Source organism: Pogoniulus pusillus, chromosome 21, assembly GCF_015220805.1.
Source record: "Pogoniulus pusillus isolate bPogPus1 chromosome 21, bPogPus1.pri, whole genome shotgun sequence".
Lineage (NCBI taxonomy): Eukaryota > Metazoa > Chordata > Aves > Piciformes > Lybiidae > Pogoniulus > Pogoniulus pusillus.
In genome coordinates, this window is record NC_087284.1 from 19,597,432 (window position 1) to 19,613,417 (window position 15,986).

The following is a 15,986-nucleotide window of genomic DNA, read 5'->3' on the forward strand; positions in this document are numbered from 1 at the left end:
AATTAGTTAGAAGTATCATCTCTCCTGCCCCAGTCCATGATGGTTTTGTCTTGTGTTACTGATTTTAGCTTGAACGCTCTGAGATGTCTGCTCCAGATGATTCTACAAACAGAAGATGTGATCAGAGTTTTTGAAGTCAGACTGTCTGAGGAGGAGACTGTTCCTTTGGATCTTGATAAAGTGGAGGCTTATCGGGCTTGTCTGAAGGTGAGAGGCCAAGACCCAACGACTTGGCAAGGCAAAATTCATAGCTGCCAACACTGATCTGCTGAGCTGAGTAAAACAACATGGAGATTGAAGTGCTGCTCCTCTTGTATTTAGTGACATAGACATGAACTGCTTTTGCAAATGGTTGGAAGGAATGCATGAGTTAATTGTACTTCCGTTCCCTGGTTGTTGCTGCCCTCACAGCAAAGTCAGAGGTGTGAGAGGTTCCTAACCCATCCTGTACAAAATTATCTGCTTAGATGTGTTTATTAACACCTATTGTCTTGGGTTTAGGGAGCAAAGACAGATGCCCTTTAACCCTTCTCAAAGAAGCTAAAGAAAAATGCTCCACACCAGATGTGGAGAGAAGTAGAAAACTGTATTAAAACAAAGTGTGAATTACAGAATACATAAGTCCTTGCCACATACTACACGTCATGAAACCTTCCTCCCAGCCATGCCTGAATATTCAGGCCTTACTGCTCTTCTCCTCCACCCCATGCCTGCCTTACATTAGGCCCAACCAGCCCAGAATTGCATAGACAAAATTAGCCAAGCTCTTCAAGGATGCAGATAGGCCTGAACTCCTCCTCCATACCAGGTAAGAGCTTGTGCCTTCCCAGGAGAAGAGAGAAGCTGGCCATAGAGCCACCTAATAAAGAGATAGCAAAATTATGGGATGGAATAACAATATACAATTTCCTAGGCCATATCTGGCCTTCTGGGTGTGTGTACTCTATGGTTTAAAACATCCCAGTGCCTTAAATCCATGACACTTAGGAAGCTATATCTGAAGGCAGTGCCTCCTTGTTAATGGCCTTTGTTGTCATCTACTTGTAACAAGTAAATCTGTGTCCTGGTTTTGCTATAGAGGCCGTTTCAGACTTTACAGTGAGAACTATCCATCCTGTGCAAGGGGAGAAGGCAAACTGAGGACAAATTTGGCTTGCAGAAGCAGTCTTGATCTGGCATTGAGCTGGTCCTTTTCTGCAGGAAAGCCTGTGGGAGAACAGAGACTCTTTCATTCTTTCCTGTTCTCAGGTGTACAGGAAGAAAGTGTGCAGCTGGCACAAATAGGGCACAAGCAGGTTACGTTACTTTTTTACCATGCAAAATGAGAGCTGCAGTTCAGTTGCTGCGAGTTCTTAGCTGGTGTAAATCTGAGATGCACATAAAGAAAACCTTGAGCATGTTATTGAAAGGTGCAGTCCTCCCTGTGGTTTTTAGACAACACCTGAAAACTGTCAGTCCTGGCATTTGATTCCACAGCTGATGCAAGTGCAGGAATATCCTGTACCTCCATCAAATTTCCTAGTCATTTTTCTAGCAACAAGCAAGGAAGGGAAGACCCTTTTGGATTTTTTCTTTTGGGTAACTGCTCTCCATAACTTTGAGAAACTGAAATGTTTGCTACAGGTAGGACAGCAGAAGACTTTGTCTTAGCAAATTAAGAATGAGACCAGCTTAAAACACATTCTGAAGTCAAACTTTGTTTACCAGAGGAGGTGTTTCACTTCAGATATGTCAAGCTACCACCAGAGTGCCACCTTGCTGAACTAGAAACCAAATCTTTGGATCCCAACACGTTGTGCAAGCTGCTGCTGGTTAAATTTGAGTATCCTCTCAGGAATGAAATCTATAACAGGGTTTTGTTCTTCCTCCAGAAAATGAAAGCAGACCTAAACATGAAGAAGTCACTTCTGAATACCCTGGAAAACGAGCTGCAGAAAACACTTCAGATTCACTCACAGTCTTGCCAGTCCTATACCCTCTATGACATGGACATTGGGAAGTTTTGTGACAAAGTTACCCAGCTGATAGACCGCTGGCAGAGAGCTGATAAGCAAATAGATAACAGGTTTGCTCCTATTTCCAAATAGCTTACTGCTGTTGCTGCCAAGATCGTTCTAACAGTGGGCATTAAAACTGCTTTGCACTAATCATCGCTTCCAGAGGACAAATAACGACTTCAGGGCAATAAGACCAGAACAACTGTGAATATATTGAACATACTTTACAAGGGACTGTGTAAGACCAAGCAGGAAAATGTAGTTACTCATGTGTTGAGGAGTTGTTTTAATTGTATTATTTCTTCTTGTCTAATTTTCTTGGATTAAGTAGTTCCACACAACATTTTCCCCTTCAAAAAAAGCAAACTTAATCCTGACTACCCCACATGGGAGGTTACAAAACAAACACTTCAGAGTTAATTTTTGTGCTAATTTGAGCCTAGCTAGAATGTTTTGGTGAGAAGGACTGGATTACAGGCTGTGGAAGGAAAATAAGGCTGATGTCTACCTCACTCATAGGCTTGCTGAGAGATACAAGAACAAGAATCCAAACACAGATAACTCACTTCTCCTTGGGGCATTGCCTGAGCTGCTTTTCCCTCTAGCCTGTCTGCAGTCTCTCTGATTAATCCACTGTGCATCCTAACCCCCTGGCCGAACCTCCATTCTTCCTTGGGTATGGGGTAAGGTTGAGAGGGGGGGCAGAAGGTGGAAGGGTGATTGAGAACCTCTCCTGGGGACTCAGGTTTCTGGGAGGGCTGTTGTGTTTCTGTATTACCTTTTACCTTGTATATTTCTGTCTATAACTGTATATACTGTAAATATCTGCTTGTATATTCTGCTAAGCTGTAAATAATAAGGGTCATTCAATTTCTAGAGCTGGCTGAGTCTAGTCTGAGTGATTTCCAAAGTTGGGGGGGGGGGTGGGTAACATACAAACCATCACATCCTTAAAAATCCCATTTTTTTCCTAATGCTTTGTAGAGCCAAAGGCATATTTTGATTGGTTTAGGGACTGGGGGAAAGGATGGGGACATAATTTGGTTTGGTTTTACTACAAGCCAAAATCTAGTCCTATGAATAAAAATTGACTAGTTGCTGGTTACACTGATGGAAATGAAGTCAGTGAACTCACTGCAAGGTTTTATCCATCCCTCATTTGACAGGACAGGCCAACCTCTGTGTATTGCAGAGGCACTAAACCCCCACGTCAGGTTACTACTAACCAGTACAGTTCTCATTTATTTGAAACTTTAGTTCAGAATCCCCTCTACTAGACCCTCCTGCAATCTTACCTACTTTATTACTGTATTTTATTTCTGGAAAATGCTTGGAGAAAAAGAAAATGCACTTTCCCTTTTCAACAGTTTTCCCTCTGCTTTTCTCTAGATCGTGGGACTTAGAAAGGCAAATCAAACAGCTGAAAACTTACCGAGATCTCTACCAGGCTCTGTGCAAATGGATGAATGATGCAAAGCGCAGGCAGGATGCTATTGAGTCCATGAAGCTGTGTGATTGCAACGCCATCATGAGATACCTCCATGATCAGAAGGTATGCAGTCTGTGAATGGTTGTCTTCAGTTACTTTGATTTAAACTGTTTCACCTGTCAGAAAATATCAGTATCAATGCAGTGTGTAATACAGTGACCCATTTGGAATTACAAAGCAGGCAAGCTACCAAAATACACCATGTGTGTAGAAGGCAGGAGAGAGGAAATATTATCCTCATTACTTTCTGTCAGCACTGCTACAGGTTATGAGCAAGACTCCTACATGATTGCTTGCACTTTTGTGCAGCAGCTTTGAATTAGTTCAAGGGACTCTCTGTGATGGTGAAAATTATAGGACAAATTGCAGTGCAAAAAATACAGAGTCAGAGAATGGTGGGGGTTGGAAAGGACTTCTGAAGATTATCAAGTCCAACTTCCCTGCTAAAGCAAGGTCACCTGGAGCAGGTTGCCCAGGATCATAATGTCTGGGTGGATTTGGAATCTCTCTAAAGAGAGAGACTTTGCTACTTCTCTGGGCAGCCTGATCTGGGGTTTTGGCACCCTCAAAGCAAAGAAATTTGTCTTCGTGTTTAGGCAGAGCCTCCTGCATTGTGCCCATTGCTCCTTGTCCTGTCCACTGAAAAATGACTGGCCCCATCCTTTTGATCCCCACCCTTTAGCACTGAGAGAATCCCCCCTGGGTCTTCTTATTTTCACACTAAAGAGCCCCACTCAGCCTCTGCTTGTAACAGAGATGTTTCAGTACTCTGAGCATCTTTGTAGTCCTCCATTGAACGGAGCAGCTCAGAACTGGCTCCAGTTCTCCAAATGTGGCATAGTAGAGGGGGAGGAGAGCCTCCCTTGATCTCTGGCCACGCTTTTCTTAATGCACTGCAGGACACTGTAGGCCTTCTTGGCCATGAGTGCACATTTCTGGCTGATGGTGATCTTGTTGTCCACCAGCACTCCCAGATCTTTCTCCACAGAGCTGCTTTCCAGCATGTCAATGCCTAACCTGTTCTCCATGAACTTGCTGAGGGTACACCCCACCCCTTCACCCTGATTGTTGCTACGGCTCATTTCCACTCTCACCTTCTGGGGTTGCAGTGGTCTCACACTGCAGGTACGTTCTGATAGAGTAGGAAATACTGGTACTCTTTCTTTTCACAGAAAGAGTGATTGGCCATTGGAACGGGCTGCCCTTGAAGGTGGTAGAGTCACCATCCCTGGAGGTGTTTAAAAGGAGGCTGAATGAAGCACTTAGTGCCATGGTTTAGTTAATTAGGAGGTGTTAGGTGATAAGTTGGACTCAATGATCTTGAAGGGCTTTTACCAACCTGATTAATTCTGATTCTGATAAATCTTGAAGGAGTGCTTCACAGCTCACTATTTTCTTGACAGAACTTACACAGTGAAATCTGTGGGAAGCGAGACAAAGTGGAGGAGCTTCTAAAGCATGCAGATCAGTGCTCGGCTGCAATTAAGGTACTTGGATCTCAGTGTTTTTTTGGGGGGTGTTTTTTTATGGTCAGGCTCCTCTCATATCCCTGCTCTGTGTGTGTGTGTTGGAGAGGAAAACACTTATGTGTACAAAATATAGCAAAAGCAGTTTGTGTCATTGACACCTGAGGATGATGTGAGAGACACTAATGAGAGCTTCTTTTCAGGAGAATCAAAACTTCCATCTAGGCAGCCCAAACTTTCCATTTCACAGGTTAAAAAAGCATAACAGAGTGGCAAACAGGTCGGTAGCTTAGGAATTCAGTCTGATTAGGGAATAGGAGGACCTAATGCCTTAGGCCTCCCGGTTTAGGAGGCAAGACAAATGCAGATCAGCAGGAGAAGTGATGTGCAATAACCATGAAAGCCAAGCAGATACACAGGGAATGGTTCCATGGTCTGTGTGGTTTTATGTCACCTTTGAGCTGGAGGAAGCATACAGATAATCTTTCTGAGATAAAGGTCTTGCTATATACATGACACAGCTTATGTGACATGAAAGATGTGCAGAGACAGTTATTTCTGGTGAACATTTGGTTGATAAGTTGCTCCCATGAATCTTTTTTGCTTCTGGGTAGCCTTCAACTACTAGCAACTTTCACCCTTTGTTACTCTCCCCTGTATCTTCACAGTACTTGAATGAGTTTATGGTAGAGGATGAGCTATACATGGCCAGAGATACAGACATGAAAATACAGGTTTTTATTATAAACCAACAAGAACAACCCCAAAGCTTTATTTATATTTTGGAAAATCCAGATTCCCAGAGAGTTCTTTGGCAGCTGCTAAATGGATATTACCTTTCCCCATCGTTTTACAGGATTATGAACTACAAGTTGCTTCCTACAGTTCTGGATTAGAAACCTTGCTCAACATACCTATCAAGAAGAGTGTGGTTCAGTCTCCTGCAGTGCTCATTCTACAAGAGGTATCCTCTTTCCTCCCCATCAGTGTTTATTTGTTTGTTCATGTGAGCTGTTCTGAGTCATAATAATTAGCACTGCACTGTCGCTACTAATATGTGCTGAGCATGTAACATGCATGAGGACGTAGTGAAGAATAGTTGCTGTGGTGTAAAATCATACCTGGGCTCATTTGGGCAGTAGATTAGCCCCGAGGAATGTACCTTGTTCCTATTGCATACATATTGTGAGAAAGTAAGACTTGGGCCCCAAGTGGTTTAGTCACTTTCAACCTGGGAATTAAGCACAATGAAAAGTTGAACTTGGATTACTTGTGACTGTCAGACAGGACTAGCACGATGAAACTTGTGACTGTCAGACTGGAAGAGCATGATGAACCAGGGGGTAAAGCCTTGGATTTAAGATCACATCACCCATGAGGGGGAAATAGTCTTGACAAAGAGGGTGTGGGTTTTGTCAGAAGGGAGGATTTTTATGCTTATGGCCCCGCAAAAGACACAGGAATTGGTGACAAGGGGAGTTTGCTTTTCTCTTTGTCAAGTGGGATGTTCTCTCAAGCAGAGACATAGATGCATTCATCTCTAACTGTAGTACAAACTGCTGACAGTTCTCTTCCTTTTCAAGGCTAATGAGGCTCAGTCTCGCTACATCGAGCTTCTCACAAGATCAGGAGATTATTACCGATTCTTAAGTGAAATGTTAAAGAGCATGGAGGACTTGAAGGTAATCTGACTCTTGCTTTCTTTACCTTTTAATTTTATCACAGGTTACCAAGGTATCATTGATCAAAAACTCCCTGTTTAAATATAGTTCAGAGTGGTCTGCAAAACTAAATCCTGAGTTAAGTGCTATGCCATGAAGGCGGCATATGGTGAGGGCTGGACAAAGAATGGTGAGGGTTAGAAAGGACCTGGGCATCATCTAGTCCCAACCTTCTGCTAAAGCAGGATGGCCAAGAGCAGGCTATCCAGGTTCACAGTGTTCAGGCAGGTTTGGAATCTCTCCAGATATTTCACAACCTCTCTAGGCAGCCTGCTCCTGTGCTCTGTCACCCTCAGAGGAAAGCTTTTCCTCATGTGTAGTTGGAACTTCCTGTCTTCTCATTTTTGCCCCTTGTCCTCTCACTGAGCACCACTGAAAAGAGTACAACCCCATCCTTTTGACACCCACCCTGTAGATATTGATGACCTTGATAAGATCCTACCTGTGTTAACAGCTCCATATATCTCAGCCTCTCCTTATCAGAGAGGTGCTCTGGTCCCCTCAGCATTTTTGTAACCACTACTGGATTCTCTCCAGTAATTCCTTGAGTTGGGAAGCCCAGAACTGGACACAATACTCTGGATCAGGGAAATGTAATATATGAGTTTCATGCATTTTTAGTCAGAATTCCAATGTCTTGCAGAGTTACCTTTAAGGTCAGTTGTGTGGTGGGGACATTAGCCTTCTTGGTAAGTCAGAGGTGCTCATGAGAGCACACAGAGCTCTTAGCCTATCACAGACTTGAGCTTGGCAAGAGTGCAGTTAGTGCTAAAACCCTACTCCTTATGGTTAAGGGGCCACTTGTAAATTCAAGCCATATCTAAAGTGCTTCAAATGGAGTAATCCTGATGGGACACATCTCAGTGGATACAGAGAGGCCTATTGGTCACATATATGGAATAAGGTTTGCCTCTGAGTCAGTAAGGATTCCAGGATTTGTCTCAATGACATGGAACAACAACAAAGGATTTTAAGCTCTCGTTTAGGCAGAGAAAAGAATGCTTTTAGTTGTCAGTGTCACAAATGTATCTTGTGTTGCATCTAGTGGTTTTGAAACAGTTGTCACAATGGTTCATGTGAATTCTTTTGTTTGTTTTTCTGCTGTCCTTCTGCAGATGAAAAACACCAAAATTGAACTCTTGGAAGAAGAACTCAGGCTTGCCAGGGATTCAAATTCAGAGACGAGCAACAAACATAAATTCTTGGAGCAAAATCTGCAGAAGTACCAGATGGACATTTCTCAGCTCAAGGCAAAGCTGATGAGTTTGGAGGAGATGAAAAGACAAGCTGAAATGGATGGCAGTTCTGCTAAGCAAAACCTGGACAAATGCTATGCTCAAATCAAGGATCTAAATGACAGAATAACCAGGCTGACTTACGAGATTGAAGATGAGAAAAGGAAAAGGAAGTTGCTGGAGGACAGATATGAGCAACAGAAGAATGACTATGACCAGCTGCAGAAAACAAGACAAAATGAGAAGGACAGCCTTGGCTGGCAAAAGTTAGAGTCTGAGAAGGTCATCAAGGAGAAGGAGTACGAGATAGAAAGATTAAGGGTTCTTCTGCAGGATGAAGGCACACGGAAGAGGGAGTATGAAAATGAGCTGGCTAAGGTAAGGAACCAGTTTAGCGAGGAGATGAGTAATTTAAAGAACAAGTATGAAACAGAAATAAATATTAAGAAGACCACAATCCAGCAGATTGCTGCACAGAAAGATGATGATGCGAAAGGCCTCAGGGCCCAGGTTGACAGACTGACAAGAGAAAACAGAGACCTCAAGGATGAGATTGTGAGGCTGAATGATGCCATTCTGCAGACCACAGATCAGCGGAGGAGAGCAGAAGAAGACGCTCTTCAGCAAAAGGCCTGCAGTTCTGAGGTGTCACAGCAAAAGCATCAGCTGGAGCTGGAGCTGAAACAGATCATTCAGCTTCGTGGCGAAGATAACTCAAGATACAAGCAGGCCCTTGAGGAGGCTGCCTCCACCATTCAAGATAAAACTAAGGAGCTGGAAAGGCTGAAGCTTCAGCTTCAGGAAGAAGCTAAAAGCCGATGGGAGCTTGAAAATGAACTGGCTAAGGTAAGGAACAGTTATGATGAGGAAATTATTAGCTTAAAGAACAAATATGAAACTGAGATTAATATCACAAAGACCACAATTCATCAGGTCACCATGCAAAAGGAAGAGGACACAAATAACTATAGAACACAGCTTGATAATGCCATGAGAGAAAATAGAAGTTTGTGTGAAGAAATTAGGAGGCTGAAGAACACAATAAGTCAGACAACAGATAATCTACGGAAAGTAGAGGAAAATGCTCAGCAACAGAAGGCAGCTGGCTCAGAGCTTTCTCAGAAGAAACAGCAGCTGGAGATTGAGCTAAAACAAGTTATTCAGAGGCACTCTGATGAAAGCATGCGGTACAAACAGTCACTTGATGATGCTTCAAAGACCATTAAGGAAAGAAACAAAGAGATTGAAAGGTTGAGAAAGTTGTTGGATGTAGAATCGTGTCAAAGAAAAGAGCTAGAGGATGAGAACAGTCAGTTAAAGAGAGTCCAGTTTGACCTGCAAAAAGCAAACACGAGTGCAACTGAGACCATTAACAAGCTGAGGATCCAGGAGCAGGAACTGACTAGACTGAAAATTGATTATGAAAGAGTCTCACAAGAGAAAAAAGGCAAGGATCAAGAGAGCGCAAAGTTCCAGAGCACTATAAAAGACTTGCAGCTCCAGAAGCATAAGCTGGAGGAGGATCTTTGCAGGCAGAATAAAAACGTAATGGAGGAGGCATCCAGGAGGAAGAAACTGGAGGAAGAAATAGAAGGCATGAGGAGGTCTCTCAGAGAGCAATCGGTTAAAATAACTAATCTCACACAGCAGATAGAGGAAGTGTCTATTGTAAAGAAGAGGAATGAAGATGATCTTAGGCACCAAAGAGAAGTGTTAGATGGTCATGTGAGAGAGAAGCAGAGGTACATGGAGGAGATAAGAAAATACACCTCTGATCTTGAGGCTTTGCGCCGACAGTTGGTCCAAGAACAGGAGCAATTGAAACAGGCTCACCTACGATGCGAGCACTTGCAGAAATCTTCTGAGGAAAAGAGCAAAAACCTGAACGAGTGCAAAATAGAGATTGAAAGGCTTCAGTCTCTCACTGAGAACCTAACCAAGGAGCACTTGTTACTGGAGGAAGAGCTGCGCAATGTTAGATTGGAGTACGATGACCTCAGGATGGTCAGAAGTGAAGTTGATGAGAAAAATACTGCCATTGCTGAATTAAAGAATCAGCTTCAGATGAGCAGCAAGCAAACCCTGGAGCTTCAGGGCTTGATTAATGATTTACAGAAAGAAAGGGAAAAATTGAGACAGGAAATTGAAAAATTCCAAAAGCAAGCTCTGGAGGTATTCATACATATTTTGATCCCAGCTTTACTGTCCCTCAGATATAGAATTAATTGCAACATCCATTTGCATCAACCTAATTCATACTTTGCTGTTTAAGTTCACTGTATTTGTGACTAACATCCCCTTTGTGGCCCTTCCCTTTGTTCATTTTTGAGCAGAAACGGCAGGATTTACTCACTGTCTTGGCCTCTTGCCTCCCTGAGAGCGGTGCTAGGGAGCCATAAGCTGCCTTCTTGTCTAGCTGAGCCTTGCCCCTGGAGAAACACTGGGTCTGTGCAAATCTCCACCCAACCAGGGGAAGATAAGAGTCCATGGACTTTAACTGGGTGCCTCTCAAGGCTGTTTCAACCAGGATGAGTTAAGGCATCAGTCCTTCGAGGCAGACTCAAGTGCTGTCACAAACTAAATCAGCTAAAAACCCCAGAACTAACAAACTGTCAACATGCTGCTTGGCTGGGTAAAGTGGTGGCTGCTAGTGAGGTTTAAAGGTCATGTTGTAAGCTGTACATAAGGTATTTAAAGCCTCCATTTCATTGGCTGTTTGGGGGATTTACAGTCCTGAGTCACAAAAGGCACTTGCAAATTTTACTATTGGCCTTATTTGTGAAACTTGGAGTAACAGCATAAATATGTCAAAACTCTTTTCATATTTACTTTTTCTGACTGGTTTCTTGTCCAAAGAGCTACTGTTTCAATATATACATGTCAGCACTGGTGAAAATGGTTTATTTTTAATCTTTCCTGTATTTGCCCTTCCTATTTCTCATTCCCAGATATTTTTTCCATTATTATTCTTTATTTTAAAAGTCCTAACCCTGGTTTTTAAAAGCTACTAGCATTTGGGGTTACCTGACAGCTACAGATACATACAAATAGATAAACATAAATCCATTTTACTATGGACTACATACAAATGTGCATACATGTAGGTAGACACTAAGTGACTTAAAATGTAAAGCTATACAGGTAAAATTATTGAGATTAACATGTGAAACCAATAGGAAAGTGAAAATGAAGTCAGATACTTCCTTTTTATCCCTGCATGACCAGCCTTTAATCCAAATTCACCCAGGTAGCACTACGCCAGTGTACATGTGCCGAGCATCAGGCCTTTGTGGGTCTGAATACTCCATGTGCAAGTGTCCTGTGAGAAGTATTGAAAACTAAATAATGAGAAAATCAAGGCTGTGGGTAACAGAGCAGAGTCTCTGGTTGTGCTAGAGATGCTGTCACTGAAGGGACAACGTACCTCTACTGGTTGATGTGTACCTATGGTCTCGCATAAGGCACTGCTGCCACTGAAATGTTTTCCAGTGGCAGCTTGCTGCAGATTAAATGGCAGGCTGAAGAGTATTTTAAGTGGAGAGCATAACTAACCAGCATGAACTCTAACCATCCTCTCTTGGTTTATTTCTTCTCTAAAACAGGCATCCAACAGGATTCAAGAGTCCAAAAATCAGTATAGTCACATTATGCAAGAAAGAGAAACCTTGCTGATAAAAATGAGTGCTCTCGAGCAAGACAAAGCCAGGCTGCAGAGGCTAGAAGAGGAGCTGAACCGTTTGAAAGTCACCCTGGAGTCAGAGTCCCGACTGAAGCAGCGTCTGGAAAGTGAGAAGCAGCAAATCCTGAATGACCTCAATCAGTGGAAGAGCCAGCACTCCCGGACAGAGGAATCCATAAGGAAGATCCAATGTGAGAGAGAGAAGAGTGAGAGGGAGAAGAGCTCCCTGAGGAGTGAGATTGAAAGGCTGCAGATGGAGATCAAACGTATCGAGGAGAGATACCGATGCAGACTGGAAGAGACTGCTGTCAAAAGTCAGTCAGAGCTGGAGTCTGAGCGTCTGAGGCTGCAGAGAGAGATTGAGAAGCTCAAGCAACGCCCATATGGATCCCACAGATCCACGCAGACTGAGGAAGATTTTTGTATTGATGCCTCCAAGTTGCTGTTCAGTGGACTGCGGAAGAAGATTACAGCAATGCAGCTGTATGAGTGTCAGCTGATAGACAAAGTCACCCTGGACAAACTGTTGAAGGGGCAGAGGTCAGTGGAAGAAGTCGCAGCTGACATTGAACCCTACCTCAAAGGGGCAGGTGCTATTGCAGGTGTTTCTCTTTCACCCAGACAGAAGTACTCTTTTGTTGAGGCTAAACGAAATCAACTGCTTACAGCAGAAAATGCAGTCCTGCTCTTAGAAGCCCAGGCAGCAACAGGAGGTGTGATAGACCCACACCGAAACGAGATGTTAACCGTGGACAGTGCTATCGCCAGAGATCTGATTGACTTTGATGACAGAGAACAAATCTACACCGCAGAAAAGGCTATTACAGGATTTAAAGATCCTTTCTCAGGAAAAACTGTGCCAGTGTCTGAAGCCATCAAGAAGAATTTGGTTGACAGAGAGACTGGGATTCGTCTGCTTGAAGCCCAGCTAGCTGTAGGAGGGATTGTTGATCCTGTCAACAGTGTTTTCCTGCCTAAAGATGTAGCTTTATCTCGTGGCTTGATTGACAAAGACCTGTACAGGCTTCTATACAACTGCCAAGGTGCCACAAAGAACTTCATTGATCCCACCACCAAAAAGGCAGTCACTTACATGCAGCTGAAGGAGAAATGCAGGATTGAACCACACACTGGTCTGCTTCTCCTCCCAGTGCAGAAAAGAAGCATGTCATTCCAAGGGATCAGGCAGCCCGTCTCAGCAGATGCACTGCTTGAGGCTGGAATTATTAAGGAGTCAACAAGGAATGATTTGGAAAGAGGTGCAATTACAATAGAAGAAGTGAGTGAGAGAATTATTGATTTCCTTCAGGGCTCTAGCTGTATTGCAGGCATCTACAATGAGGCCACTAAAGAGAAACTTGGCATTTACCAGGCTATGAAAATTGGCCTGGTTAGACCGGGGACAGCCCTTGAGCTCCTAGAAGCCCAGGCAGCCACAGGCTTCATAGTGGACCCTGTCAGCAATGTGAGGCTGCCCGTTGAGGAAGCTTACAAAAGAGGCCTTGTTGGAATTGAATTTAAAGAGAAGCTTCTTTCTGCTGAAAGAGCTGTCACTGGGTACAAAGACCCAGAAACTGGAAACATAATTTCTCTGTTTCAAGCAATGAACAAAGAGCTCATAGAGCGAGGCCATGGCATTCGCTTGCTAGAAGCTCAGATTGCTACTGGAGGAATCATTGACCCCAAAGAGAGCTACCGATTACCGGTGGAGACGGCCTACAAGCGCGGCTACTTCAATGAGGAGCTCAACCAGATCCTTAGCGATCCAAGTGATGACACCAAAGGCTTCTTTGATCCCAACACAGAGGAGAACTTGACCTACTTGCAACTGAAAGAAAGATGCATAAAGGATGAAGCAACAGGACTCTGCCTTCTACCGCTGAGAGAGAAAAAGAAGGTGGTGCACACCTCGCAGAAGAACACCCTTAGGAAGCGCCGGGTTGTCATTGTAGATCCAGAAACAAACAGGGAGATGTCTGTGCAGGAGGCGTATAGCAAAGGCCTCATCGATTTTGACACCTACACAGAACTAGCTGAGCAGGAGTGTGAGTGGGAAGAGATAACTATCACAGGATCAGACGGCAGCAGCAGAGTAGTCCTTGTGGACAGAAAAACAGGCAGCCAGTATGACATCCAGGACGCTATTGATAAAGGTCTGGTGGAGAGGAAGTTCTTTGACCAGTACCGCTCCGGCAGTTTAAGCCTGACGCAGTTTGCAGACATGATCTCCTGCCGTAACGGCACTGATGAGGTGTTTCGGCATGAGTCGGTGACTCGGTCTCCCACGGTGCTGAGCGTCAGGAGTTCTTCTTCACTGATCAGGAGTGGCTCTTTCTCCGACACCCCAGAAGAGTGCAGTCCTATTGCAGCCATATTTGACACAGAAAACTTGGAGAAGATCTCAATTTCAGAAGCTATACAGCGGGGCATTGTGGATAGCATCACTGGGCAACGCTTGCTTGAAGCCCAAGCCTGCACAGGGGGCATAATATGCCCTACCACAGGCCAGAGGCTTTCCCTTCAGGAAGCCACCAATCAAGGCATCATTGATCAGGATATGGCAACACGTCTCAAACCAGCCCAGAAGGCCTTCATAGGGTTTGAAGGCATAAAGGGTGGACGCAAGAGGATGTCAGCAGCTGAAGCAGTGAAGGAAAAGTGGTTGCCTTATGAGGCTGGGCAGAGGTTCCTGGAATTCCAGTACCTCACCGGAGGTCTCGTGGACCCAGATGTGCGTGGAAGAATAAGCACTGAAGAAGCCATTAGGAACGGGTTGATTGATGGTCGTGCTGCCCAGAAATTGCAAGATACTAACAGCTATCCCAAAATTTTAACTTGCCCCAAGACCAAACTGAAAATATCCTACAAAGATGCAATGAATCGGTCGATGGTGGAAGACATCACTGGGCTGAAGCTGTTGGAAGCAGCCTCTGTGTCATCTAAAGGCATATCCAGTCCCTACAATGTCTCCTCAGCACCGGGCTCTCGCTCTGGCTCTCGTTCTGGCTCACGTTCAGGCTCACGCAGCGGGTCCAGAAGGGGAAGTTTTGATGCATCAGCAAGCTCTTCCTACTCTTACTCATACTCAACCTTCAGCAGTGGGTCTATCGGGCGCTAATAAGTGGGGGAACGTGTCTACATTTTAATATCATTTAGGTTGTTCTATTTCCCCTTTCCTAAAACCATCAACAAAGAAACCCAAACCCTTACTTTTTTTTTCTGAATGTGTTCAACTTCTGAAAATGCTGTAAAATGCTTGAACACAAATTCATGGAATACAGATCAGGGGACTCACAAAGTCCTACTTGTGAATTTTGGTTCCTATTTCCTTATAGTGTTGGGATTTTCATTGGTCCATCTTTTACCTTCTCCTTTTACCTGTCAACCAGATAACTGAGGTTTGAGATCTTGCAGTAATTGTCTTCCCACCTGTTTTTTCAATTTGCTATTATGAAGAAAAAATACCAAGTAAATGGACAGAAAGTGCCTTTAATATTGGTTTACAACCTACCCTATAATGATGAAAAGCTCTATCTTACAGGTGTTCTATTTTCCTCTTTTGGGCTACTCACTTTATTAAGTATAACCTGGTGAATATAAAGGGCTATTACTAAGCTGGGCTTTGTCTTACTATTCCCCATATATATTTTCTACTGTTTTGCTTCGTTTTCATGTAACAACAACAAAAAACTAACAGCACCATGTGAGCTACCGTGGACAATAAACTTTTTGAAGTTTTAAACTATTTGTTGTGCCCTTGTTTAAATTCAGCAGTGGATGTTCTTGGGAGGTACAGATTAGAGGGAGAACCATTTCAAGTGATAACAAATGAGAGTTTTGTTATCATAGAATCAACCAGGTTGGAAGAGACCTCCAAGATCATCCAGTCCAACCTAGCACCCAGCCCTGTCCAGTCAACTAGACCATGGCACTAAGTGCCTCATCCAGGCTTTTCTTCAACACCTCCAGGCACAGTGACTCCACCACCTCCCTGGGCAGCCCATTCCAATGCCAATCACTCTCTCTAGGAAGAACTTCCTCCTAACATCCAGCCTAGACCTGCCCCGGCACAACTTGGGACTGTGTCCCCTTGTTATGTTGGTGGTTGCCTGGGAGACACCTGGCTACAACCTCCCTTCAGGTAGTTGTAGACAGCAATGAGGTTACTCCTGAGCCTCCCTCTTCTCCAGGCTAAACAACCCCAGCTCCCTCAGCCTCTCTTCATAGGTTTTGTGTGCCAGGCCTTCCACCAGCTTTGTCGCCCTTCTCTGGATACCTTCCAGCACCTCAACATCTCTCTTGAATTGAGTAGCCCAGAACTGGACACAGTACTCAAAGTGTGACCTGAGCAGTGCTGAGTACAGGGGAAGAATAACCTCCCTCATCCTACTGGCCACAG

General features: G+C 44.0%; 1 protein-coding gene across 8 annotated transcripts in view; it reads left to right on the forward strand.

The window, feature by feature from the left end:
• The window catches only part of DSP (desmoplakin), an 84,610-nt gene extending 69,278 nt beyond the window's left edge, over positions 1-15,332 (forward strand). For 6 of the 8 annotated variants that reach the window (XM_064161150.1, XM_064161153.1, XM_064161149.1 and 3 more), the window contains 8 exons: positions 69-207; positions 1,872-2,065; positions 3,387-3,549; positions 4,890-4,973; positions 5,809-5,916; positions 6,536-6,634; positions 7,789-10,080; positions 11,511-15,332. In XM_064161150.1, coding sequence (XP_064017220.1) covers positions 69-207; positions 1,872-2,065; positions 3,387-3,549; positions 4,890-4,973; positions 5,809-5,916; positions 6,536-6,634; positions 7,789-10,080; positions 11,511-14,705 — 6,274 coding nt within the window. In that variant the 3' untranslated portion in view covers positions 14,706-15,332. The remainder of the gene's footprint in view (positions 1-68; positions 208-1,871; positions 2,066-3,386; positions 3,550-4,889; positions 4,974-5,808; positions 5,917-6,535; positions 6,635-7,788; positions 10,081-11,510) is intronic. The other 2 variants (XM_064161154.1, XM_064161156.1) reach the window with 2 other exon arrangements.
• The last annotated feature ends 654 nt before the right edge of the window (positions 15,333-15,986 follow it).